At 41.2% G+C, this 27,929-nt stretch overlaps 2 protein-coding genes across 3 annotated transcripts in view; one reads left to right on the top strand and one right to left on the bottom strand.

The window, feature by feature from the left end:
• LOC119488368 (adhesion G-protein coupled receptor D2) overlaps positions 1–7,666 on the top strand; it is a 104,960-nt gene extending 97,294 nt beyond the window's left edge. For both annotated transcript variants that reach the window (XM_037769940.1, XM_037769941.1), the window contains one exon: positions 5,978–7,666. In XM_037769940.1, coding sequence (XP_037625868.1) covers positions 5,978–6,115 — 138 coding nt within the window. In that variant the 3' untranslated portion in view covers positions 6,116–7,666. The remainder of the gene's footprint in view (positions 1–5,977) is intronic.
• Positions 7,667–8,145: 479 nt separating this feature from the next.
• Positions 8,146–27,929, bottom strand: part of nr5a2 (nuclear receptor subfamily 5, group A, member 2) — a 75,840-nt gene continuing 56,056 nt past the window's right edge. The window contains exon 7 of the mRNA XM_037769942.1: positions 8,146–10,096. Coding sequence (XP_037625870.1) covers positions 9,849–10,096 — 248 coding nt within the window. The 3' untranslated portion in view covers positions 8,146–9,848. The remainder of the gene's footprint in view (positions 10,097–27,929) is intronic.

The following is a 27,929-nucleotide window of genomic DNA, read 5'->3' as shown; positions in this document are numbered from 1 at the left end:
TGCTGATTTTCTGAATTTACTTTTGTTGTTCCGCACACTCTGTATAAGGTCGCAGATTGAAACTTTCCAAGAAGTACATAAATAAGCAAGTAATGGCAGTGTGTGGGTGTCCCGATTCCCTATAGCTTTCTTTTCTCTGCCAAAGCACCTGCCTGTCACACAAAAAGCTTTATTTTTGAGTGCAAGACAGTCTGATACAGTTGTATAATAGTCTGCAGTCTGTTCAGGGAAACGGCGGTGAGCGAAGTGATGAATTTCCCCGCAGTAATAACAGCAGTTTATTAAGAACGAACAGAAGCAGAACTGTGAGGTTATGAGTAAAAATAAAAGCTCACTTATCCTGGTTCAAGTGTTAAAGTTCAACAATAAGTACAAGCAATTGTCCAGGGGCTGTTGCATGAAAGAAATAAATCCATATTAATAACCGTAAATTGTAATGGCACATAGTGGCTCAAGCATTCACACTGCAATCATCAGTTCCTCAACAAATGAAACACCGCTTCATGGAGCGACTAGTTTTCCCCTCCTCTTCTTGCTTTATAATTGTATTATTTGAAAGTTTTGTGTTATTGTCTGTTCTTCCAAAAAATATAATTATTCTTTTGGATGTGTTCATAAGAAAACATTCTCTTTAGCGAGGCCTCCGCAGCTGATGAACAGTGTGGTGACATTCAGGCTGTCATGTTATTAACAGACGCCACAGACCTCTTTCTTTGACGCTCCCGTGGAGCACTCTTTTTGACATTGTCGAAGCAAAGGTCAAGATCCCACGTGCCGTCAAGCATTCACCTTCGCCACTTGGCTGAGGTCTGGCAAGATTAATTCTTTGTGTCATCTCTCTATGTGCCAGGTTCATCTTCCATACAATGGAGCCGAGCAAACACGAGAGAAAAGTGTGTACCTGAACGCGTGTGTGTGTGTGTTTTTAAAAGACATTGGTGCAACCGTTTTAACAGGGCGACTCTGTTTGAATTAGACGTTCTAACCCCCCGCTTGCTAAATGGATTTCTGAAGTGGCTGTAGTTGGAGGCTTTCAATCGGATGCAACCTTGAGTCCTTTTTTATGTGAGCTGTGTAGGATTTAAGTGCTGGTATAACATGAGCACGACTGAATGCATGCTCCTCATTTTTTGAAATTGAAAAATCTCCAAAGGCTCTCCCCATTGTGCAAGCAATTAATGGAATGCTGGCAGCGAGGTTCAGGTGCTTAAAAGTTGTATTTTTTCTCTCTCTCTCGCTCTCTTTTTAATGACTAATAAAGGATAATCATCGTGGAAAAAAACATCATAATGCTGTAGGCTTTCTCTTTATGCACAATGATGTATAATGCATGCTTTGAAATGAAACGGCAGCGGCCTTCGAACCATTCCATCTCCAAACCTTAGTGTATTTGCTTTGCATGCCACAGTGAGGCTTTTGCATAACAATAGTGAGTGTTCCCATTAACAATGCCAGCCTATTAATTTGATCTTTACATTTTTAAAGTTTGTCCATCAGGCCGCCAAACAATGGGTCCCCCAGTCGCTGTTTGGTATAAGTGATTAGAAAGTTGGATAATTGCCTCTCTGAAGAGTTGTGCTGTTTCTTTTTAGCCTCCTTGTTCTTCACCTGTGAGCCTCCCTCCAGTTTTACCCCTCAAAAATAGATGAATAAACCATTCTATTCATCAATAAAACTTTTTCTTCGCTCGGTTTTGGAGATTATTTCCAAATATTTTTAAGACAACCATTAACATTTAAAGAGTATTTTGGTTATATGAGGCAAAATCTAAATAAAATACCAATGACAGTCAATTTTACACTAGTACTTCATGTTTTATGAAATCAGGACCCAACTGATATCAGATTGAAATAATTGCCAAAGCTCTTGTATTTTTGTATTAAGATTTATGATAAATGCCATAAACTTTGCCAGTGACAAAAATAGCTTTGTCTCAGCTTTCCAGAACTGAACTACAGTTCCAGTAATTATTTATGTTCACTCACTAATGAACAACAGGATGTTGGTCAGTGCCTTTTGTATACCTGCATGCAAATTGCTTGTTCCAGTAATGTGCTTTTATGCTATAATGCGATGAATTCATTTGCGGAAATATTTGTTTTCTTTTGAGGGAACTTCTTGGTTCAACCCAGTGGGAAACCTCCAGGTTAAGCCAATGTAGATGTGCTTTAAACCTGCATTATTTCTAACAGCCAGCAGGGGGCGACTCCTCTGGTTGCAAAAAGAAGTCCGATTGTATAGAAATATGAGAAAATGAGCCTACTTCTCACTTGATTTATTACCTCAGTAAACATTACAAACATGAGTTTATGGTCTCAATCACTAGTTTCAAGTCTTCTTCAATACAGCATGATGTTCAATTAGTAAATTATGGTCCCATTTAGTGCAAATAGACCATAAAGCAGGGGATGCTTTAAGGTGTGGCTACCTTGTGATTAGCGTTGTTCCGATACCACTTTTTCCTTCCTGATACAGATTCACATACCTAAACTTGCGGTATCAGCCGATACTGAGTACAGATCCGATACTAGCAAAATATAAAATAATCCCCTTAAATAAGTTGATTTTTTTTTCTGGATTAATAAATAATGGTATCAGATCGGTGTAAAGACTGGCACACTCGCCCATAACAGATACCACATTTTTGGTAGTATCGGACACATTTCCGATACTGGTATCAGTATCGGAAGGACTCTACTTGTGATTGATAGGTCACTTCTACAGCGTTGTCCGGTCTGGGAGTTGTCCGTGATTTCGTCTTCGAACTTTAACCCTTTCACAGTGAGTTTTCAGTTCATGAACGTTAATTGTAACAATTTGGTTGCCTAAAAATGTCTTATTCAGCGTTCAGTTTCGTTTAGCTCCACCCTCTCATGTCACTTCTGGTTGCAAAAAAACAAGATAGCAATGTCCAAAATGCCAAACTCAAGGCTTCAAAACGGCAGACCACAAACCAATGGGTGATGACTGGGTGACTACGTCCACTTCTTATACAGTATACAGTCTATGAGTTCAGCAGTAACAAATACAGAGCAGATGAATACTGAGAATGAAGAATGGAGAATTGTAGCCTATATTCAACTTGAAGACGTAGAATGACACAATACACAATGGTGTGCAGAATCAGGTACTTTGTGTTAAAACTTATGGTGGTAGCTTGTAAAAAAATAAATAAAAATAAGGAAGAATTAAGATTGCATTTACAGTAAATTGTGTTTAAATGTTATAATCTATTAGATAGTCACTGATTGATTTGTGTGATAGGTTTCACCAATTTTGCCAGCATGTGGCGCTGGGCAGGCGGGTGTTCATTTTGTTGCGACTGCTTCTGCTCTTCTCAGGCCTCTTGAGCCTCCGGTCCTGCCTGACACTGGACTGAATACCAAACTGGCCTATTCCAGCGTTCACTTGCACCTTTTCTTGCAATCTTGGAACACTTCCAAAAGCTTTTGTTTTTTTCTTGTGCCCTCAATCTCTTTCTCTTTGACTGCGCTTTGACAATGCAGGGAAACATACAGGCGCATCTCGGTAAACACGAGTGATGTGGTTCCAGAGTTTAAAAGCTTCACATAACACTGGCAGACACGACTTGGGGCTGTTTGTGTGACGGAAAGGAGAACTTGTTTAGAAACTGACAGTGCTGCATCTCTGTGTGTGTGTGTGTGTGAGAAAAACTGTGTGTAGCCTATGTTGCTTTTGGCGAGTTATTCATTTGTGTTTTTTTTTTTCTTTTTTCTTTTTTCTTGCTCTCTGTGTGGTTATCTTTTGAGTTGGTCGGTTTGGAGCTGATGTCCACCTTCGGGGATGCGCATAGCATGCATTTCTGAGTATTTTCACCTGAGGCGGCACTTGTTAGAGTCCGTGGATAAATGTATATACATTATTTATACAAATTCAGGGCGAGTGAAAGCAGGTTTAACACATTTACAGACAGGAGGCCAGGCACTGCAAGCCAAGCTCCAAGTGAGGATTGCAACGCTGCGCGCCGGGGATCGAGCTGGCCTCTCGGCCCGGCTGTGACCGGCATCCTTAATGCTGCACGAGAACACTATCATCAACAACTCAGCAGTCCAATAATCCCTCATATCATTTGCTTCATGGAGAGAAAATGGAAAAGAATAGATTGTCAAAAGTTTGGTCTGTTTTTTTTTCCATTTACAAGAGGCATTTAAAAACCTGTTGGCTATCATTGCTGGATTTTTAGTTTTCTAAAAATCCTGAAAATGTAGAAAAGTTAAAAGCCAACTGTATATACAAAAACAACATCAGCAGTTTCTGCTGCACTGTGATTCTGCAGAGACTCTTACAACCCCAGTATTATAACACTAATAGAATAGGCAACCTTTTAACACCTTGTTTATTTCAGAAGAGCAAAATGAGCATTTTAGCCTCAACATGGATATTAAACAAAAAAGCCATGAATGTATCTAATAGAGAGAAAGGTAGTTACAGGTTGGATCATTGAGAGGAATATGGCTATGTGGTGTCTGACCGGTCAGTCTAGTGTCTTGTGTAATATAAAAAAACAAGAAAATTATGAAATTTATTCTTCATTTATTAGCAAACGATTCCATGTATTTTTCATAAGACTGTACCTGTTAAAAAAGTGAAGGTCTTTACAGTAGATCATTCATTAACCTCATGCCAAAAATCACTTTGTTATAGCAGATGTATGTTTCAATAAGTAATGGAGGTTGTGCTGGTGAAGGTTGATGGGATAGCTGGAGTCAAAAGTTGAACAGAGCTGCTTTTTAAATTTTAATTGATTTTGATATAAAAAAACGTTTTCGAAATATAAGTTCTAAAGATTTCAATTTGAGACCTCAAATCAGGTTAATGCACTCACTCAAAAATAAGGCAGGGTTTGATTTTAAAACTTTATATATTATATAATTGTTGTCAAGACTGAAACAAATGATGCAGATGAAAACGGTATGCAGACACGAGAGTAAAGGTCAATGTCATATACAGTAAGACAGGCTTTATTCTACTGAAACACTGATCGGATGGAAACAAATCTCACTGAATCATGAAGGAAATGTAAAACAAGGTAACATGAAAAACAGGACACTATGTTTAAAGACATTTACGCGTCATCCAACCAATTACAAGGGACGTTTTTTTTAAAAGAGGAAGTGATAACTACAAATACTGTATACTGCAATGTAACTTTCTCCCAATACGAAGTGGAAAATGTCTCCGTCCAGTGGCGCCGGAATGAGTTTTGAAGTAGTGGAGCCAGCTTTGGATGACGTAATACAGCGTTTCCCACAGGATTTTGAGAGACTGTGGTGTGGTGCTCCCCGGAAGAACATTTTTAACATATCAAAGTTAAACGCATCAATCCGGAGCACTTTGAGAGCAAAATTATGAGTCTAGCTCTATGAAGAACTCGAGTAAACAATTTAATCATAAAGGTTGTATAATTATGAATGCTGATGACAAAAAGTCACACAAAAAGTAACACGGCATGCAGCGAGGTCCGGGCGAGGAGTGCTGTAAAACTCACGGTCGAGCCTTTCCAAGCAGACCTAGAGTAGGTCGCAAGAAGTGTAAAAATATTTTCGGTTCATTATGAAACTGTAGCGGGCTGGATGTCAGATCACTTTGATTTTATTTGAATTAGGTTACATAATGGTTGATTCCGATTGGATAAAGATCCACAGCACACTCTGCTCCGCCGATTGCAAAATGTGGATAAATATATTATTCAGTGCTTTTTTATTGGGCATCTACCTCGTGTTTACGCACTTATCTTAAAAAAAAAATATACCTGAAGCGTAAATAAATGCTTCAATTCAGGTTGTGGTTACGACGGCCCCTTCACCCCCTACTTCCGGCGCCATGTCTCCGTCATCTCCCAAAGTCTACCGGTGTATTTTATGACCTCAGTTTTGTGTTATTACAGTGCAAATAAATATTGTTTTCCTAATTTGACTTGACACTCCCCACTTACTACTCCCTGTCTTCCATCCAGGAGCCTCCTCCCTCAGAGGCGGACGCCTTGCCGGCTGGTTGTACTCTTCATGTTCCCATGGAGCTGGAGTTCACAACTTCCTGTTTCCCTCGCAGCCCTGCGCCTCAGAAAAGCTACAGCCTCGTCTGCGTTGACTGACCTGGCCGGTGACGTTGATTTTAGTTTCATATTGTGAGTTGGTGAAATGTTTTCTTTGTATATTATAGCTCCTATTTCCTTAAATCTTCAGTTTTCTGTAGGGCTGTCCTCGACCAAAGACATTCTTAGTTGACTATGATTTTCTCGACTAATCGACAGATCTGTAAAACTGAGTTTCTCCACAAAGAATCACACAAAAGCACCACTGTAAGTCTTGTGTTTAACAGAGATGTGTTCACAAGTTTTGTGGAAATGAGTCGTTCAGCATGACTAATCGACTAAAGAAATCTTAATCAAGTAAGAGGGGGCAGCTCTAGTTTCCTCTCACCTATAATCACTGAAGAGACGCAGGAATATTTGGCACATCCGTGTTTCATAGTGTTGCATACCTTCATACCGGTTGTATTTTCAGTGATCTAGGACTCATTAACAGTGCCTTTATTTTAAGATGCGCTGCACAATAATGTTAGCTAAATGACTCAATTAGAATTTGAATCTAAACTTTTCTAAAAATGTCCAAGCTTTCACTAAAAGTGCATTGTTTTTGCATTTGGTATGTTTGTATGTTTGTCATGGTGTATTCTCTTTCATGGCTTCAGTTGCTGTACATTTGCTTGTGAAAGCGTTGGTGTATATTGTCCACTGAAGTGAGTAATGGGGTGTATTTTTGACCCATTAGAGTGAGACTTGATTCAGGTGGACACTTTTATCACATCCCCCTTTCTTTCCCCTGGTTTCTTGTCATTCTACTGCCAAATAAAGGCCAGAATGGCATGAAAAAATAATAAGATGAAGCAGAACAAGTGAGTAATATTGTACAGCATCTCTGATTCTTCATCTGATCTCATGTCATTCAAGAGATGTTGGAATAGCTATTAATTTCCCCCCCACGAAAAAACACATGTAATGGAAGTGGATTGTGTTAGTGTGCGCAGGAAGCGAGAATCTGGTGTTATAAGCATAATTATTTATTGAAATATGAGGAAAAATTCAATTAGCCTCAGAGAGACACTCCCCAGGACGGGGGCAGTGATAGGGGCAGTCAGGATGTCAGCAGGAGGAGCAAAAGTCAGACAAAGCGGGAGGGAAATAGCATTTTGATCCATCGTGTATCCATGTGTTGACAGCGTACATGAGCATGTGAATGCACAAAGATAGTCATCCGTGTTAAAGCATTTATCCTGCGTACAAGTCTGTCTTGACCGTTGCTCTTACAGCTACAGAATTTCAGACCATTCCCTTTAACTTCTGACAGCTGAAGTGACAGAAAACTTTCACCAAACTCATCTCAAAACAAGCTCCTGTTGGGGACTTCTGCACTAAGTCATGCACTATTAATGTGCATGACTGTATTGCCTGCATGTGGTATCACCTGTATGTTACAGGAAGTCAAAGGCAGCTGCAGAACCTAAACACAGAAATTTGAGAAAGTGGGTGATAAAAGATTGTCTGATCAATAGACTTAATTAATGAGGGTGGGACCAGGAACTGCTTAATGACATGGGGGATTTTTAAGTGAATTTTCTGTACATTAAACATGCCACTGAAAGACTTGTGATCGTTCTATGAATTAATTGACAAGATGTTGAAACAAATAAACACCACAGGTTGTTGTGGGAGGCAAGTGTCGGGACATTTTGAAAATAACAGTAACAACAACTACAGTACATGGGGAAAAACTCCACATGGAAATAATTTAGGGTGCCATTTTTTAAGAAGAAAAAAAAGCCAGTTTTGTTCATTTTTGGACACAATACTAGAAGTCACAGCTCACAGGGGGAAAGATGCAGTCTTTGGTATAAGAGCAAACCGGAAAGAACAATGGTGCAGGTTGAAAAGAAAAACGAAAGTGGCACAAACACCTTTCACGCCTACTCGCTTAAATACAATACTCTTTTCAACTTGCATAAACATTTAAAAGACCAAAAAATGTCGTTGATTTTTTCTTTTTTTTTCTTTTTGAAAGCCCATTATTTTTGCTCCAGACCTGCATCACTGAACTACTCGTGGAAACAAAACAAAGAACATGCTACAGTAAACAAATTTATTCTGGCGCGGACACCTCACGTCATGTAACACAAAGATGGAAACCCAGAGACGCAATAAATTATCTTCATTATTAAGCGTAACCAGTGACATACTGTACATCAACAAAAAAAAAAGGTAAAAGCACTGTAAATAAAAAAGAAAAAAAAGTCTACAAAAAAGGTTGAAAGTGAAACGGAACCCTTACACAGCAACGCTTAAGAAACAAACGTTTGAATGCCAGCAGACACAGAAAGAAATTAATATTTTAAGTGTGATTCCTTTTTGATTTTAGTGTCTCACGACATAATTTAAGTACTGCTCGAAACAAATAAAAAACACTGTACACACACCAAAGAAAGCAAACCAGAGGGATCTTCTTTTTTTTTCATTTCGTTGATTTCATTTTTTAGGAAATCATTGCTTTGCAATTTATGCTTCATCACAGTTCTCTCCCATATGACCACATGAATGTAAACACCTGTTGAATTATTCTTTTTTTTTTTAAATTTTTTACAACATTAATACTTTATATATATATTTGTACATATTTTCATTCACATCTGCACGGTTAGCTAGCATGGTAATGAAATAAGGCAAGACTCACATAACTGTGACATCACAAATCTTTTTTTTTTTCTCTTATAATACTGATTATTAAGGTTTTTTTTGTAATTTCCTTCTTCTGTTCTGCAGCAAGCTTTGGTCTTTCCGGACAAAGGCAGGGTCGATCCTTCTCCGTCCCCAGAATCACACTTTGTTTTGTTCCAGTTGTAATGAAATAATAATAAAAAGGGAGGGTGTTTTTTTTTTTGCATGAAAAAGGGCTATAAATACAATTGTTTCAGCTGACATTATTAATTGAATTTATTTAACACTGGTCTTTCTGAGGTACATAGTTTAAGATGATTCAGGGTGGTGGAATAAGAAAGGGGAACCACAAGGTGACCACGAGGAGCAAATGACTTCCATTTCATGAGAACAAAAACACATTTATTTTTCTTCTTATCGGCCTATTTATCATTTTGTTCATTAAAGAATGTTCCTCCTTTATTTTTTTTCTCCCTTCGCAGTCAGGTCAAGCTGCCGGGGTGGGCATCTTATGTGAGTTCAAAAAACAGATGTGACAGTGGGTACGAGTCTCTGGCCTGGTTGACTGCTTGTCCGTTTGTCTTTACAGTACCAACGACGGCTAAAAGCCGGTTTCAGTGAGAGATCGTCGACCGAAATAAGCCACCGCTCTAGTCACAAAAAGCCTCTCTCAATGTCACCAGCGCTGAAACACTCGAGGGTTGTTAATTCTATAAGTTGCAGCCTGCCAGTCTTGACGATTAGATCCCATCTCGTGCCAAATGTTTGTTTCAAGTGTTTTTCTTTTTTTCCTTTCAATATTGTCTTTGTCTGTGTTGTTGAGGAGATGCGGCTCTTCTTTTTTTTTTTTTTTTTTTTAGAATAAAGGGATCCATATGCTGTTTGTGTATGCACATTATCTGTCTCTATCTGTGTCCAAATCTGTCCTCCAAGCTGTAACTTGAAGATCAAAATGAGCTCAATATAAACAAGGTGGTTGCTAACACTCTCTGCTCTCCGTCCTCCAGGTCATCACTCAGTCAAGCTGGAGGTTCAAGTTATTTGGAGTTTTTTGGGTGCTGCAGCAAAACTCTCAGGATGTCTGCACCGCTGCATTATGGGTAGCGCAGTCCTTGTCCTAAGCTCTCTTGGCGTGAAGCATTTCGATGAGCAGGTTGTTGCAGGGCACGTCGCCGTTCAGGTGTTTGTAGTAAAGGTACTCTTCGGCCTGCAGGCTGATGGCTCGGATCTCCGGCAGCCGGAGGAGCAGCTGGCCGAACTTGTCCGTCTGCTGCGGGTAGTTGCACATGACGTAGTCCAGCAGCGCCGCGTTGACCTGCTCCTGCACGCTTTCTACCAGGTGGAAGTTCTCCAGGTTCTTCACATCTACAGGAGCAAGCAAAGGAAGAGGTTAGAGAAGATGACATTAATGCAATCTCTGTGAATGTTGTAGAGAAATTTAAGAACAAAGCCATGAAAAATCATAATACAAGAGCCTAAACATAGACTGATATGGACGGGGCCGTCAGCAAAACGTATTTTAGACACCTAAAAGAAAGGCTCACCTAAAAAAATCAATGTCAGTTTAAGTGTACTCTACATTTAGAATATTTTCACCGCTTTACCTTGCCGTTAGACAGCTATACATATATATAGGTTCAAATCCATTCTCTTCGTGTTAGCATGGGTTTTCTCCGGGTTCTCCGGAGAAAGACATGCAGGTTAGGTTCATTGTTGACTCTAAATTGCCCGTAGGTGTGAATGGTTGTCTGTCTCTATATGTGTCAGCCCTGTGATAGTCTGGCGACCTGTCCAGGGTGTACCCCGCCTTCGCCCAGTGTCAGCTGGGATCAGCTCCAGCCCCCCCATGACCCTGAACAGGATAAGCGGTTACAGATAATGAATGGATAGCACACAATAGCACAAATAAACTAACCGATCGAGGCGGCGGTAGACCAGTGTGTTCTGCGAGGTAAAATTACAGTTTTTTTCAATGGAGTCTGATGGCTTTGGCAAGAGCATAGATAGATACAGCGGCTTCAGTTCCCCATCTGAAGGCACGATAAAGCGGTGAAAATATTCTAAATATAGCCTACACTTAAACTGATATTGATTTTTTTTAGGTGAGACTTTCTTTTAGGTGGCTAAAATATGTTTTTCTGCCGGCCCCGTCCACAGCAGTAGAAATGCTTTACTTCCGTGCAGTAATTCCTGTCTGTTTCTCCAAACTGGTGGCGTGCCGACCGTCATCTACTGTAGGTAATACACTGATAAGTACCTCACACAACCCCACTTCAAAACACCCAAAATATCCCTTTAATGTCTCATGTTAACTCAGGAATGAATGGGTCATAATGGTTCATATTTTAAAGACAAAAATAATAATTTGTATTTATCAGGGGACACTGCTACAACTTGACAACTTTGGTTTTAGTTTTTTTTTTTTTTACTTTAAAGAGGACTTCAAAATGCACCGCTTTTTTTTTCTCCCTGTGAATCGTCTCTTGAGACAGCAATGTAGAGGGAATCAGGTAAAGGCAAAAAAAAAAAAAAGGTTCCCCTCCCGAGAGATCCATTCCCCAGGAGTCGATGAATTATGTAGGGCAGAGTTACAATCATATTAGCACCAGAGCTGCTCCTTAACCTAACGTCTTCACCATCCTTTTATATCACAACAAAACAGAATGTGTCGTACTTATTAGTGAGACAATACAATTTTTTTCTTAAAGCATCAATCTTGTAATCACTTATAATAGAAGCGCAGGAACTCATCTTGATGGGAAGTCTTTTTTTTCACTAATTCCTCGTGCAAAATACACTTTGCATCTTTCCAAAATCCTACCTTTACGCGCAGCTATAAGCACTTTTCCTTGACAATAATAAGCTCACTGGGGGGTTTTGAGCAGATTATTGCAAGACAAGACAAAAATGTGCTAAATGGATAATGGTGGACCGGAGCGCTGTGTGTACTTGTCATGATTATGAAGCGCAGGGCTGCAGAATATTTAATCAGGTAGTAGCTCTATGTGTGTGTGTGATCTTTTATTAATCTGTTTGACCCCAGGTCGAGTGTGCTCACAGTGGGCTAATGTGGAATGACAGAGTCCCTGTGTCTAGTTGACACCAACACACCGACGCACACTAAAATATACCTTCTTTCACGCCAAATCTCTCAGACACACACATACAGACACTAATCCATGGAAATACACATAATATTTCTCACACAGTGCCCCCTTCCCACACTCACACCCCCCCATCCACCCACCCAGAGCATTAGGAGGAAGGAGGGGGAGATAAATCAGCAGCTAATGAGGTCTAGAGAATGAGAAGCAGGTCCTTCAAGGCACTTCCATCTATGATGCACTCTACCATGCTATTACAATCTGTATGCGTGTGTGTCTGTCTGTTCTTGTGTATGTGTGAGTTGGCGTGTAGCGTGTGCGTGCTCACCCTGACCTCTGGGTGACACGGCGAGGGGGGGGGCTAAATAAGGCCAAGAGGAGGGCAGGAAAAGGGGGAGGGGGTGCAGCCCATGACAAAGGAGGCTCCAAACAAACATGACATGTGCTTTTTCCTGCTGCCACTCAGCTGTCTGACCCCCGATCAGACTCCTGAACCCCGGCTTTCACACCGCCGACACCTCCGAGAAGCATTGATATAGCCTTACATAAGATCACCCAGCAGCAGAGCTTTAGGCTTTAACACACAGACGTCCCACGCAGGTCAACCAGACAAATAATAGACTTGTTTTCATCTGCACATTAAGCAAAAATGATGCACAGACGTGGAAATAAAAGTTCTTGAGTTGCTCAGAAAGCCTTTTAAAAATGCGAGAGGGAGAATGTTTTTTATGTGTTTTGCTGCACTTCCCATCACCTTCCATCCTTTTAGGGTCCGGGGGATGGAGGGAGTAACAATACATTTTAAACCCAGGAATGAGAGAGACTAGCAACGGACACACTCATCATGTGAACGTTTCTAATTGTAGAATATACAACTCCTTGCAGGTTGTTTAAACCCCCAAATCCCCAGAAAAAAATACAGACGAAATAATCTCAGTGTCCTCAGTGGTGCTGACTCATAAATTACTTTTCTGCCATAAAATGATTATATATTTGTTGATAACTACACTCTCCAACCACTGAATGCTGGGCAATGATTAAAGGGAAAACCCTTAAAATGCAAAGCCAAACAAAGAGTCGGAAAAATCGATTATTCTCAAGATAATACGGTGTATTTTTTGTACTTTTTAGGCGTGGAAATTATTTGATTATGTAATGTAATGCGAGAAAGGCCAACAGGCACCGTCCATAACAAACATCTCATGCTGCTTAATAATCAATTCAGCAATGTCAGAGCCCCCTTCTGAGTTTGATTTAGTTAATTCTGCAGCAACATGACAAGGTGAGCCCAGATCACAGCAAAAACATGCGAGGTGTTGCCATGGTTTCCCGCAAAGATTTAGTCTGTGTGGCTGTGTGAGTGTGTACGCATGTGGAGGGGAGTTTGATGGGTGTATGTGTGGATGTTGGGGAGGGGAGGGTGAGGGGGGGGGGGTAACTACAGAGAATTAATACCCAATGTCTCTGTCAAGCTAATTAGTGGAAAGTGAGGCAAAAAGACAGCATTTTAATTGCTAATTATTAGCAGAGCCCCTTTTGAAAAAATAATAAATGAAGACTTCCGAAAAAATAAAAAAGGCAAAAATGACAATAGTTTGATATCTGGTCCGGTTTGCAAAACCAGACAAAAAAAAAAAAGCCACTCAGGTTGATGAGAAATGTTTCTTAATTGTGTTGCTAATCAAATCAGACAAGTGGATTGATTCTGATTTACTGATCATTCAAACAGGAGAGAAAAGGGTTAAACCCCAAAATAAACAATTGATCAATGATTCCCAGGCAGTGTCAGGTCGGAGCATTAAGTGTGCTAAGCGCTCTCTCCTCTTCCTTCAATGCCCCCCCCCCTCCTCTCTCTCTCTCTCTCTCTCTCTCTCTCTCTCTCTCTCCCTCTCTTTCACTCTCCATCTCATTGTTCAGTCACTGTGGGACTAATTATCAACTTTTTTTCCACATAAAACAGCCACAGTTCGTTGCAGCGCCGCGTCTGAATACTCAAATGGAAACCCCGAGGTCCCGCGGAATACATTGTTTCATTTGACGGGCGATCATGCTGGAGCCAGCGACCTAATACAACACACACACACACACACACACACACACACATTCACTCCCTCTTTCACAGAACCCCTGAAATCACTGCTGTGCTTTTTAATTAGACTAGATCGGCTCTGTGCTGTGAGTGTGTGTGTGAGTGTGTGTGTGTGTATGTGTGTGCGTGTCCTACACTCTTTCACCGCCCCTTGCAATCCACCTGCTCCAAGGACACACACACACACACACATAGCATTTAGACACACTGCACTCATGCAAATACTCGCTCCATTACTTCACTCTGATCTCAATGATGCCTCACAGACTGGACACTGTGGTGTGATGAAAAATGATCAGAAAAATAAAAAAAACTGGGTATTAAAGTTCACCATTCTCTGCAAAAGTAAGCAGGCGTCACTTAATTTATGGCTTTAAGAAGCTAAAGTGGTAGGAAAATACTGCACTGTGCTGTAAGATCTCTTCTATACATCCATGGTATATAGGCCGAAATGTAATTTTAAAGAAGAAGTTACAAAAATGAGTTACGGTTAGGGTGAAGTCATGTTAAATAAAGAACATGTATGTGGTATAAGGCATTCACCTGACATGTCAGACAAACCCTCTATTTTCCATATTTCCTCATCACCTATTTCCAGTTATGTCGTCTTCCTATAAGACGCCGCTGTATGGGCAACAGTTATACACCGTGTCCTCTCACATTACTTTTACTGCCCCAATCAATAAACCTCAGTCACATGCTGCAGAGTCACTGTGCCTTTCAAATTTCACAACATGTGTTTCCTGCCGGGTCCAAAAACAACACATAAAACTCTTGGGTCATAAACGGTTATTGAGTCAAGTGCTGTCAGTAAAGTCGGGCCAATTAAACGTGAGTGGAAGACAAACCGGTCACTTCCTGTGTAGGCGGGAATTAGGGGCTCCCTCTCTTCCAATAGGGACTTTCACAGGCGTTTATACGAGCCTATCAAAGCTGAGGCACCTTTTACTACGCCGGCGGTGCTTCAAAGAGGCGAGGAGTTGAACCCGTGTCCAGGCCAAGTCCTCTTTATTGCACCCTACTGGATTGTTATCAAGTCAACTGCTACTTTATTCATTATTAATCTGCCTCCGCGGCTCGGCTCCAATCAGAGACGGGGGCGTTGAAAGAAGGTAACCCAATGACCTTTGACTCTGGGTGGTGTTGACGGGACAAAGTGAGGACTGCCTACAATAAGCGACATGTAGAGCTGTGTGTTCCCTCAGATGATGTGTATATGTGTTGGTGTTAAAAAACAGGACAGCGGGCAGCTGGTTAGCTCAGTCAGTAGAGCGAGCGCCCATGTAAATGCCAAGGCTCAGTCCTAGCAGCGGTGGACCAGGGTTCGAATCCGGCCTGTGGTCCTTTCCGCATGTCATTTCTCTCTCTCCCCCTTTCCAACACTCTATCCACTGTCCTATCAATAAAATGCTTAAAAATCACCCCAAAAAATAACTTTAAAAAAAAAAAAAAAAAAAACAGGACAGCAAGGGCAATCAAAGCAAATAAGGTTCACGGGGCAAAGGGGCAATGGCCGCACGGTTAACGGTATCACTTAAGTATGCTATTATCTGAGTTACGTTGCACTGCTGGGCTTTGTATCGCAGAAAAGCAACCTCCTTTATTCCCATTTTACCCTCACACCACAATAAAGTCATGAAGTACACAAACATGCACATTACAGCTACACACACACACTCACCGCAGCTCCCATCAATACTCCACTGACAGCATTTCACGTGGAAGTGTGTGTGTGTTTTTTTCCTCTGCTTCCCTCATCTATCTATGCTTGCCAGCAAACAAGTTTCCCTTCTCCCCGGAGCTCTCGGCTTCCTTGTTTTCCTCCAAGTCCCATTAGGGGAATTCCCTTTCTCAGATACGACGCCTCCACCACGTTAGAGGCGAGTAAAAAATACAGGGGGGGGGGGTAAACTGGAGCTGTATGCTCCTTAACATTTAATGGTTGTTATTTGAGACCTGATACACCAAAGGCTAAAAGGATAAGTAGTATCAGACAGTAACTGTGCTATCACAGGATACAAGAGGAGCATGTATCAGCTGGATTTTGATCTCTTGAGCTACAGACAAACACTGCTACATGTTGCAAAACATGACTGTTTGGCGGTTTGGATGTGGATATACTCAAAAAAAAGACTATGATGTGTTGGCAAAAGTGTTTATTGTGGCCTTTTCGAATGGCCACACACACATGGCGTGCTAGCCAGCTGTCAGAGAGGAGCGAGACCTAATAACCATTTAAATAGAGGGATAATGGTGCACACTTTTAGGCCGTTCTTCCTGACAGGCATTCATGGTGCTGCACTCATTTGTACATATGAAAAGTGACAGAAATAGTTGCGTAAATAATGAAAAAAAAGTGGCCAATCATTACGTGGAGTGCGTGTGAATGTCGGACTGTCATTTTCAGAATGTTACAGAAATTGTTGGACCTGACCACAAGCTATATCCACAGAGTCTTGAGAGAGAATTGTAATAAAAGTTCCTAAAAATAACAGGAAAACTCATCTCTGATGCAATATTCACAGGAAATAATCTGGTGAAAATTCTTCCAAATCGTTCGTTTTACATACAATTCTTGCAGTTATTGGGTTCACTATTTGGTTTAATTGTACAGTTTATCTGTTGTTCTCTACCGTTATTGTTATGCATTGAAAATAATATGAAATATCCTTATGTCACTTAGTCAGGGGTCGTCATTTTACTGATAGAAAAGTCCCTATAAGGGAAAAGGTTGGGAACCGCTGGTGTGGGGGTTAGAGGTTTCAAATGCTGTTCGACCAGCCAACGGGGACTTTGGTTGGAGCATACTGGTGCCCTTAGGCTATAGAACGGGGTTAGGCTAGGATTAACATTGAAACACTTCATCCACAGTCTTTTTAATTATTTTTTTTCTGATTCTTCTTTTCATGAGACAAAAATGTATTTAATTTTATTATGAATTAGTGTTAAATATCTGCCTCTTTTGTGTTCTGTTTTTTGACACAACATTATTCATATCTTTATTGTAGCAACAATAACCCAACATATACGTTTTATCTGATCCTATAGATACCATCATATCAGCCATAACCAATTTGATTCTTCTTTTCTCCTGTATCTAATGAAGCGAAAGGATCTCAGGAAGTATCCTTTACACTCATTAACTTTTTACTCATTTAACAAAGGCCTCATTAAGCCATGAACAGTGACCCTTCATCTTGAAAAGTGACCCTTTATTTCCGCAGCGTAGCGTAATACACCGTAGCTACATGCCCTCCAGCTAACATAGAGCCCAATGTCCAGAGGCCAAATATCCTCTGCGCTAACAATGCATAATAACAACCGTCTCACAGTTCCTGGAAACAGGCCACCAATGGGGACGGGCTATTGTCAGTGTGTTAGAATAAAGCATGAAGGCTCAATTTGCCCGCCGACTCATCAAACCCTCCCTTTAGCCGCTCAGGGGGCCGAACGCCATGCGGCTATGAAAGAGAATTACGCAGGTACGATCCAGTTGGGGATATATTAAGTCAAATCTAAACCTCCTCCGACAACATCGCTATTGTTGTTAAGCTAAACAGGTAGCGGCTGGTTCAGGCCTGTCGCCCAAGGACGGGTCGGCGGGCTCGGCGGGGCGATGGAGAGAGGTCGAGAGATATTGAGAGGAAGGGAAAAGTGCCTTAGGTCGGATAAAATAAACAAGAGAAAAGGCGCTTGGAGCAGGAAGGAGACAAGCTTCTCTCATTGACTATGCCGGCTGGAAGGTGCTGGGGGTTTATCCTGAGGTGAAGGGGAAAACAAATTTACATCCTGTGTCAGTTGGCCCTATCTGTGGCTCTGTTATTATGGGCTTCAACAGATGGGCACAGCCAGGGAGGATAATATCAGTGGGAATAAGTGTTAAAGGGATAGTTCAGACTTTTTGACATAGGGTGTTATGTATTACTCAAATTTTTTTTTGACATAATGGTGGTAGTGAATACGAAGACATTTAAGCTGCAACAATTAGTCTATTAATCAATTAATCAATCACAAAAATAGCCAGTAAATAATTTGAATAATTGATTTAAGTCATTTATCAAGCAGAATAGACAAATATTTTCTGGTTCCAGTTTCTCACATGTCAGGATTTACTGCTTTTGTGTTTTAAATGGTTTCACATATCTGTACATCTTATGCTTTCAGACTACTGGTTGGAAAAATCAAGTGATGGGCTGCGAGGACTTGTGATTTTTTACTATTTTCAGACATGTTTAATGATTAATCAAAAAAAAACAACTAGCTAGAGTAATCAATAATGAAAATAGTCCTTACTTGCAGCCTTAATGGCGAATTCACACCAGGCAGCAGCAAAGTGCGGCTCGCCGCAATAATTACATTTATCTGCAGTTGGGAGGCGTGTTCGTGTGCTTCAGGCGGGAAGACATTCTTTGTTACGTGGGTCAACATATCACAAGAGTCACATACTCTGTTTGCTGATTGGCTGCAGGTCCTCTCTGGCCACAGTTTGCCGCTAAGAGTTAAACTTTTCCCAACTTTTAGTTTGGCCGCACTTCACCGCAGAATCAAATGGCCGCAGCTCGCTAAGCTGGGAGTGGCTGCCGCTCGCCGCAGGCCGCACGTTTGGCGTAGGCCTAATAGATATTAACTTAGGCTGCACATCTTGTGGATGGTGATAACCTGGTGAGCTGACAGTTTGTGAGGCAAAAATTATATATTTTTTTTGTTTTTACGTCAGAACAGCACTGAAAAAGGTTGTTTAATTGTTCAGTGATTTTTTTTTTGTTCTGTGTTGTGGCTTAAAATATTTTGATCAACTAGCCCCATTTGCTGCCGTTCATTTCTTCAAGCTGCGGACTCAGTGGGATAAAAATAATATTGCTGGGGAGAAAAAAATCACATTGTCTCAGCATTATGAAAATCCATTTGCCAGAGGGATACTGGGAGATTTGAATCAGCAATGAACCTGTGGTCCCTCTAGTCCCCCTCCCTCCATTTCTTATTGCCCCCTCCTTTAGTCCCCCCTGGAGGCGGAACCAAACGCCTTTCAATGAGCCGACCTCGGACGGCGCGGTGCACCCACAGGTCCCTGCTCTCTCACCTTGCTAATGCCATCTGGATTGTACAGACAGTTAACCCCCCCTCAGCAAAACAGCTCCCAGTCACGTACATGCAGCTAATGACGCTAACACTTGACTGACAAGCTCAAATCTAATGGACAACGATCCAGGCGTAAAGTCACTGTTTGGTGTAATCTGAGGAAATCCTCTACGGAGCAGTGCAATGGAAAAATAAAATTAAAATTAAATTCCAATGAATTAGAAATCAATATTGCTGTACCTTTGAGGTGACTCTACGGGACTTTACCCCCTCTACTTCATTTGTACCTGTCAGCAACAGTAGAAGCAGGCAGCAGCGTATAATGTGTGTGTGTTGTTGCTGTCTCTTCCTATCAGTTTATGCGTGTGAACCTCGTTTACATTCAGTGCACTTTTGCACCCCTTGGCTAATTACACACCGGGTTTGTTTGGTGGTGGAGGGAAAGCGCGGGGAGTGGAGGGGCATGTCAACCTTTCTTGTTTATGATAAAGTGACAGAAAATCATTGGGGGGTCAAGTACCCCCCTCCAACCCTCCATCGCCCCGAAAACTCCTGCAGCAGTACAGAAGGTGCCTGGTGTGGGAAGCCTCCCCTTTAATGAGACCATTAAAGGGCCCGTCTCCCCGTCAATAGATTTCTCTCATTCTTTCTTTGACAAATTTGAATTAATAATTCAGTGCCAAGCGCCTGGGGATGTATATTTTCAGCATGAAGGACAGTTAATCCATAGCGTCATTTTTCCCCCTCTCTCTCTCTCTCTCTCTCTCTCTTACACCCCTTCCTCTCCTCCCCTCTCCCTCCTCCTTTCCTTCCTTCTCATTTGATGATGGAAGCCAGCAGGTAGAGTGCAGACCAAAGAAAGCGTGTGCGGCATGTTTTCCCATACCTTCTTTTAACTTCTTTGTTCGCTGTGTGATTTTCGTCCCCTGTCATGTGACAAGTGGAGTCAACTTAAGTGCAAATTGGGGCTTAATTTATTCGAAAGTATTGGATGGCGGTGGCCGTTCTGTCCTCCACCTTGGGGCTAATGTGTGATGACATGTTTGCACACTGCCTCTCAAAGCTGGAGTTGATTTAGAGAGTTTTACTGGATGTTTCTACTGGGCTAAATGTTGCACAATAAAAGGAAATTAGAGGAAATTAGTCATTTTGAGGATAAACCACAAAGACTTGTTTAATAAAAAAAGACATTGTGGAGTGTGTTTGTCTGTGGACGTTGTTTTGATGTTTGTGTTGTGCGCCCTCTGTGGTTTGAGGTTTTTACCATTTTTATTAGAAGAATTTTAAGGGGCAAAATGGGCCTATTTCAGTGTGTGTGCTTGTGTCCTCCATAACACATTTGGCGAAATTTCTAACTGTGAAAGTGCAATTCCCAAAATAAATAAATGAAATAACAGAACAGAACAAGAGAAAGAGCTAGTAAAGATCTTGGATTTGTATTTCCCTGACGATTCATGCAATGGTATTTTCACCAATTAAGAAAAAAACAAAAACTTGAGCTTAGACTGTTTAACAGTGTACAGGACAGAAGTAGCTGAAATAGAAGAAGAAGACTGTCACAAAATCATATTTTCACAATGCTATTATCATTGCCAAAAGAATTCGCACTAATGATATTATCACGATATCTATGGAAAATCTGAAAAAACAAAGTAAAATCCATCTTTAACTTTGTTTATTGTGAGTTTTTTGGCAAGTGAATTGCACTCAAAACGAGTGTATGGAGTTGGAGAGAGAGTCTGTAACCATTAAAGAGGCGCTGGATTACTGACATGATATTATCATATGTATATAATCAACATGATATTAATATTTCATTTTCAAATATCACGGTTATCGTAAATACCGGTATATCGTGTTACCTCTAAACATAAGTATCAACTGATATTTTAGGATTTGATCACAGAGCAAATATTTTGTGATGCTGACCACGTGTTTATTCTCATTTATCATATTTTTGTTTGTGGGTGGATTTATATTAAGGTTGTTGAGTTTGTTTTCCATTTGTCAGACATCACTGAGCCCTGTAGGAATTTACAGGCTTACAGTGTCATGCCGACAGTAGCTATGGATATCAGTGCCAGGTGGCACTAAAGTACAACTTTATGCTCTGCGGCAGCGCGCACAGGCCGAGAGCTGGCATGACAAATGTCTGGCAGTGCCCAGGATTATTCCTCTATATTACACAACATGATGATTCTCTTGTGTTTCAACATGTGTTGCCTCCCTGACCCTTTGTTTCTAGCATTTGCCAGCAGCTTTAAAGGTTTCTACTGCACTACCATGTTGTTTATTAATACAATACAAGGAACAGCTATGCTCAGCATGTCTTTATGTGTTAGACAGTGGACTCACAGGGCTTTGTTGCTTAAAATATACTTCAGGACGCGAGCGAAGAGACAAGAAAGGAGCTGTGATGGGGGGTCACAAGGAGGGTGAGGGCCCAACTTAGAGAAAGAGAGAGAGTGAGAAAGGCTGCATGGAGAACAAGAGACAGCGAGCCAGAGCACCTGTTGGATCATCTGTGCTTTAAAACGTTTAATCACTGTCTCTGGTTACGCGTGCACACATGCCACGGCATGCACACTCACATACACATACATATCACCTTAAAGCTCCGCTGTTCTCCGCCCTGCCAGAAGTATCTCGTAACCACATTGTGCAGAGACACGCACGCAAACACAGGAGCTCAAAGAGCAAAGGGAAGAGGGTGTATAATCTTATAGCAGCCACCTGACTACCGTATAGCTTACCACCGCCATGGTTTCAACACATGCCTCTGCACTGTACACATTCACACAGGAACACAATGGCTGACAGGCCACATGCCAGGCGTCGCTGCGATGCCAGTGAGCTCCATTTGTGATATCGGGGCGGTGCAGTAGGTGAATGCAGAGGATTATTTTTACTCTAATCGTCAGCGTTTCATGTGTAGGCTCACACGCTTGCAAGGGTAGTCAGTCAGAAAGTTTCATTCTAAAAACAAGAACATTTTTAAACTACAAATGGAGGATTTACATTTTTTACAGTAGTATCCTTTGTAACTCTGTCATCCCTTTTTATCTTGCTCAACCACTGAGTTCATTTCACGCCTTTGTCTTTTACATTTTGTGTATAGTAATGATTGTCCCATGAGTAACACTAATGACACATCATGAGCTACAGCGGCCATAAATGTCTTGTCATAAAGATTTGTCTCCGCTGCGGAAACGACAGCCGCAGCACTAACACTGTAGCTCCCACTGATACACTGACCGAAGGAGTGAAGCCATTCACGTTTACAACTTTACAAATGATTGACGAGGTGGATGTGTAAAGCTGGGGGTCCATCTGATTGCATTTGTGTTTTTGAACATTTGACCTGTGATTGCGCTTAAAGACTGAGGGGCCACACCACTATTGTTAGGCTAGATCCTATAGTAGTGTGTGTGTTTACATGAGTGTCTATCTGTGTGTGTTACATCACTATGTATATCCATAGGCCTAGTTACGTTTTTCCTCATCCGACGAGAGGGTCGTACAGGACAGAGGTTGTCGTATCCTGTACAGATTATAAAGCCCCTGAGGCAAATTTGGGATATTGGGATAAATGTTTGTATATGAATTTTTGTATATTATATTGTATATTATGTATATATGTGTGTTTTTCTTAATATACATGTAACATTACGTTTGATTATATGTGGGGATACTTGGGTGATATCATGTGACTATCATGTGACCAGAGCGTTTACCCTTTAAGATGGCATCTCAGATTGGCAGATTTATTAAGTGTGGGGAAGAGCTTGTGCTTGAAACGTCACCAACTAAGATGTGCCAATAAATTGAACTTAAAGGGAGCTACAGTGTGTAGATCTTCTTCTACGTTTTTCATTGATATTGGGCTATACAAATAACAATTGACTTGTGTATCATATGTGTGTACAATAAAGTGTGCATTCATGTATGTGTTTATCAGGGGTGAAAGTAATTCATTACATTTACTCTTGTAACTGTAACAAAGTCATGTTTTTAATACTTTTTTGAGTAGCCTATTTTTTTTAAGTAGGCTATTTTATTATTATTATTATTATTATTATAATAATAATAATAAAATAGGCTACTAAAATATTATTATTATCATTAATAATAATAATAATGATAATCACAAGTAGGCTATTGCACTTTGCTACACAACGCACATTAAAAAAATCCTATATTTAATTACATTTACCCTTGTAACTAAGTCATTTTTTAAAATACTTTTTTGAGTTGCCTATTTTTTTAAGTAGGCTATTTTATCATTATTATTATTATTATTATTATTATTATTATTATTATTATTATTATTATCATTATTATTATTATTGTTATTATTATTATATTTTTTGAGTAGCCATTTTTTTTTTAAGTAGGCTATTTTATTATTATTATTATTATTATTATTATTATTATTATTATTATTATTATTATATTTTTTGAGTAGCTTATTTTTTAAGTAGGCTATTTTATTATTATTATTATTATTATTTATTTAATTTTTTTAATGCACTTGCACTTTGCTACACAAGGCACATTAAAAAAAACATCCTGAACAGAAGAAAGGAGATAGGTGTAACTCAGAAGCTGCAGGTGTGTTTGCGGCCGCAGGAGGGCGCAAGCTGCTCCAGAGAGGAGACACTCTGCGCCAGAGGACTATGGAGAGGACGCGGTGCGAACACGGGTCTTGGGGTGAGGGGGTACAACACATGCGCAGTGTGACTGAAGCTGCGGCCGTGCGTTGAGACGTCTGGCTCAATTTCGGCGAGTGCAGGCCAGATATTACTGCGCATGTGTTAGACCCACGGACCTAGCCTCCTTTCCATAGGCCTTGTCTGCACCGCGGAAATGACCAGGCCGCGATAGTACCTGACGCACAATCAAATTAAGGACCTCAAATGGGTTGTGGTTATATTATTAGTGTTATTGTACCTTGGCATAGTTAACATTTTGCATCAATATTAATGAATTAATGACTTAATTAATGATTTAATGCAGCACCAGGTGGGCACTCCAAGTGCACACCCAAAGGTGTTCCTGACCTGAATAGTAGGGACCCTGCTTGAGAAGAGGAGCCCAGTGGACTGGTTATACTGGGACCACAGAGACGAGTGGACTGGTTATACTGGGACCAGAGAAGCCGAGTGGACTGGATATACTAAGGAGTTGAACCAGGAGTAGATTGTGGAGGACGTGGTGGTGCCATTCAGACCAGGTGAGTGCAACAACACAACACTGCTGAGCTCTCCAGGTGAGAACATCAATAACCACATTATGTATATTAGTGGCTGCAGCTGTTTTGGAGTTGATATTGTTGACATGTCTGCATTGCCTGCTGCTTTGTTCATGTTTTATTCTACTGTTGATTCTAAAATAAGTTCCCGGTGCTGTGGTGTCCATATGGCTCCGTTTTATTTATTTATTGTCCATCATTTTTTGTTTAATTGTCAGAGTTTTGTCTCTTTCCTCTCAGAAAACACTGAGGGAAACATTGGGGAAGGATGTTGTATATGTATAGTTGATAATCAGTTGTTATACTTGATAATGATTTGTATCTATACAGACTGCAGAGTGCCCATCTGTTGGTTTTGGACAGAAGGGGTCTTATTATGGTTGATTCTGTTCCACCTGTGTATAAGTTGACATTAATGCAATCTATTTTGTAGCCTAATGTACCATAGGGATGCACCGATACCGGATCGGATGCTGACTCAAATAGCTGGATTGTACATCGGTGACAATGGGACCGATCTATTAAATTAAATTCTATGTTTATATGCTATAGGCTATACATGATTTACTGGAATTTTAATTCCTGGTTAAGTTTTGACCAATTTGTTGCTGCATTAAAAAGGTTTACATCTGAATTGTAATTCCTGTTAATTTTGCTGGTGTACAATTTATTATTTTTATAATAAATAACAATTCACTAAATTCATATCTATATATTTCTTTGTTACATTTTTTTTTTACAAAGTTGATCCCAGTCACTTCCACTCAGCGAGGCATACAGCTTATTAATTAATCACTGTTATCGGATCGGTACCCGGTATCGGCCAATAACCAAAGCTCAGACATCAGCATCGGGACTGAAAAAGTCGGATCGGTGCATCCCTGAGTACTTTTATTTGAGTAAAATGCATTTAAAGTAACAGTACTTTTACTTGAATACAATATTCTATTGCTCTATTAGTTCTTCTAGTTTGTGTGTGTGTCAGTGATTGCTTCCTAGAGTGCATGAAAAGGAAAAAAAAATGCAACCAAGAAAGGGAGATCGCTGGTTGAGAGAGCTCCGTGGGGAGGGTTGTGTAACTCTTTGCTGCTGTTCAGGTATGTTTAAGTAAGGTCGAGGCAGGCGGTCTGATCAATATAATGCATGACTATGGCAGTTGTTTTTTTCCTTGCTATCACACAGACACACAGTCCTCACTGTGGATGTGTGAGGCAGGAGTAGCTCAGTTACATCCCCTTGGCCTCTGATTAGAGGGCGTTAACATTCTTTTTTATTATAAATTATATGACGTATAAGTCCGGACTAAACAGTATAGATGCCGTGTTGAGACATTTTCAACCCGTGAAATGCAGATTTTTATAAATTTGGTAAGAAATGTCAATATTACCACCACAACATTGATGTGTTTCATCATCATCATCAGTTGTTTAAGTGTGCAGTACCTCTTTTTATAAAAAGTCCCCTACACTTATTAAGCCGCATAAAAACCCCAGCTAGGGAGGAGATGGTCTCCGGTCAACAAATCATTCAAATCAAGAGTGGGGTTTTTCTGCAGCGCTCCAATGTATGCACAATTTGTTCTCTGAGTCTGTTTTCCTCGACTAATGTGAGCCTGTTCTCCGCAGGGCCTCGGAGAGCCCGGGCCTGTCCTCCCCACCCCGAACACACATCCCTCAGCCTCTAATTGGAGAGGAGTAGCAACCTAGCTAGCACAGCGCTGGGACCCGAGCGGCGGCCACTGAGAATGCATTAGCATTAGCATTGCAGCGGACCGACAGGTACATAATGATAACCTCAAGCTCTGGCCACTGGGAGCAGCCCCCTGTTCACACACACGCACACACACACACACACAAATACAAATGCACACACTCCCTACCCCCGTCTTCCTCTGTACACGCAGTCACGTAAACAAGCAGGTGTAATGCAGCCCCAGCGGTGGGCTGCTCCACGATCGGGGAGGAGAAAAAATCTGTTTCTGCCGTTCGGCTGAAAAGTGTGTGTAATGAACTTGAGTTCCATTGATCGGGACTGAGAGTACAGGACCGGGGGCTGTTTGTCCCAGAAGGGCTGCCGTACCACAGCTCGGTAGCCCCTCATAAATGTTTGAGAGGCCTCAGCCGCTCTAGATCCACGCTACCTGGGTTACAGCACACACACACACACATCCAGGTTGATGCTGATGATGGATGGATGGATGGATGGATGGATGGATGGTGGGTAGTGGTGGTGGTTGAAGGGATCGATCGTACTTTTAGCTTGACGACATTGAGGTGGTGTGTTTTCGTGAGAATCGGAGGTGTGTTGACGGCGGTGTTCAAAGAGATTTAAAAAAAAAAAAAGGTGTAGATGTTTGGCACTTCACATCTATGGGAAAAACTATTCAGCATGAGAAGTTCCCATAAAAACTTACATTCACACTTTCAAGTCTCTCTCCAGGTGTTTGGAGACTGATATTTGCAAGAATGTGCTAATTTGTTTGGCGTGCTATACTTTCCTATGCCGTACCGCTAAGCTCTTAGGCCCTCCGCTGCCCCCCCGAAAGCCCCTATATGCTGTACACAGGATTGATATTACTGCAGATATCACTTAGAAAACACCTGACGTGCCGGGCGGACCATCCGCGCCTCCTTTTGACTGCTAAGTACCAGCTGGTGGGAGGTCCTCTGCGTTATGCAGCCGGTAATAAAAGTTGAACATTGATTTTCTGTAGCAGCTTGTAACTGTTAATGTTGAGACATCAATAGCAAAAGCAAAGCGCTGGTGCCTTAATAGGAGGCCGAGAATGTGGAGGGCGCGAGCAGAGGCTGACTCTAAATCACAGAATCTATCCCGGCCGATCGATAGGACAGTAACTGCAAGTGTCCCTCTGCTTTCCTAATGTTTTATAATAAACTGACAGCCTGTAATAAGGCCAAGGGAGAGGGAGAATGAGAGGGGAGGGAGGGAAGGAGGAAGGGAGAGAGATGGAGGGCAACAGTTTCTCCATAGCTTGCCCATCTTAAATCACCCCACATGGGAGCGCAGGAGAGGAGCAGAGGAGGAGGTAGGAGGGAGGAAAAGGTTTTTTTCTTGAGTGAAAAAAACTTTTACAGGAGCATTTGTCTGGTTGTACTCACTGCTACGGTAGTTAGTGAGTGTATTGATGGAGCTGGGGAGGAGAACTTTAGGGGATTGTGTCCTGTATTGCTTCGGCGGGGCAGTGAGTTAAAGTGTGTATTAAATCCTACTGCCACCGTGCAGATGTCACCAGATTCAGGTAGGAGTGCAGGGCCGGGCTGCACATGTTATGACTGTTACTGGGTGAGATAGTGCTGGAAAGAGATTACTACTCGTTCTACTACTTGTTGCATGCTTTGGCTATATTATATAAGGGCTACTTGTGCAAACAAAAAAGGTCAACTTTATTAGAGTTGTCATATACTGTACATACAAGTACATACATGAAATTTGACTTGTGCATTTAACCCATAATAAGCATTTAGGAGCAGTGGGCTGCTGTAAAGCGCCCGGGGAGCAACTTGGGGTTCACTGTCTCACTCAAGGACAGTAGGAACCGGGGATCGAACCACCAACCTTGTGGTTAAAGGGCAACTCGCTTTACCTTATCTGCTACAGCCGCAAAAAAAGTGTTGTTACTCCATTTTACGTTTGCTCATTATAACGTTATTGTGA

This window comes from Sebastes umbrosus, chromosome 5 (assembly GCF_015220745.1).
Source record: "Sebastes umbrosus isolate fSebUmb1 chromosome 5, fSebUmb1.pri, whole genome shotgun sequence".
Classification (NCBI taxonomy): Eukaryota; Metazoa; Chordata; class Actinopteri; order Perciformes; family Sebastidae; genus Sebastes; species Sebastes umbrosus.
Note: the sequence above shows the minus strand (reverse complement) of the source record. Positions and strands in the feature narration are given on the sequence as shown.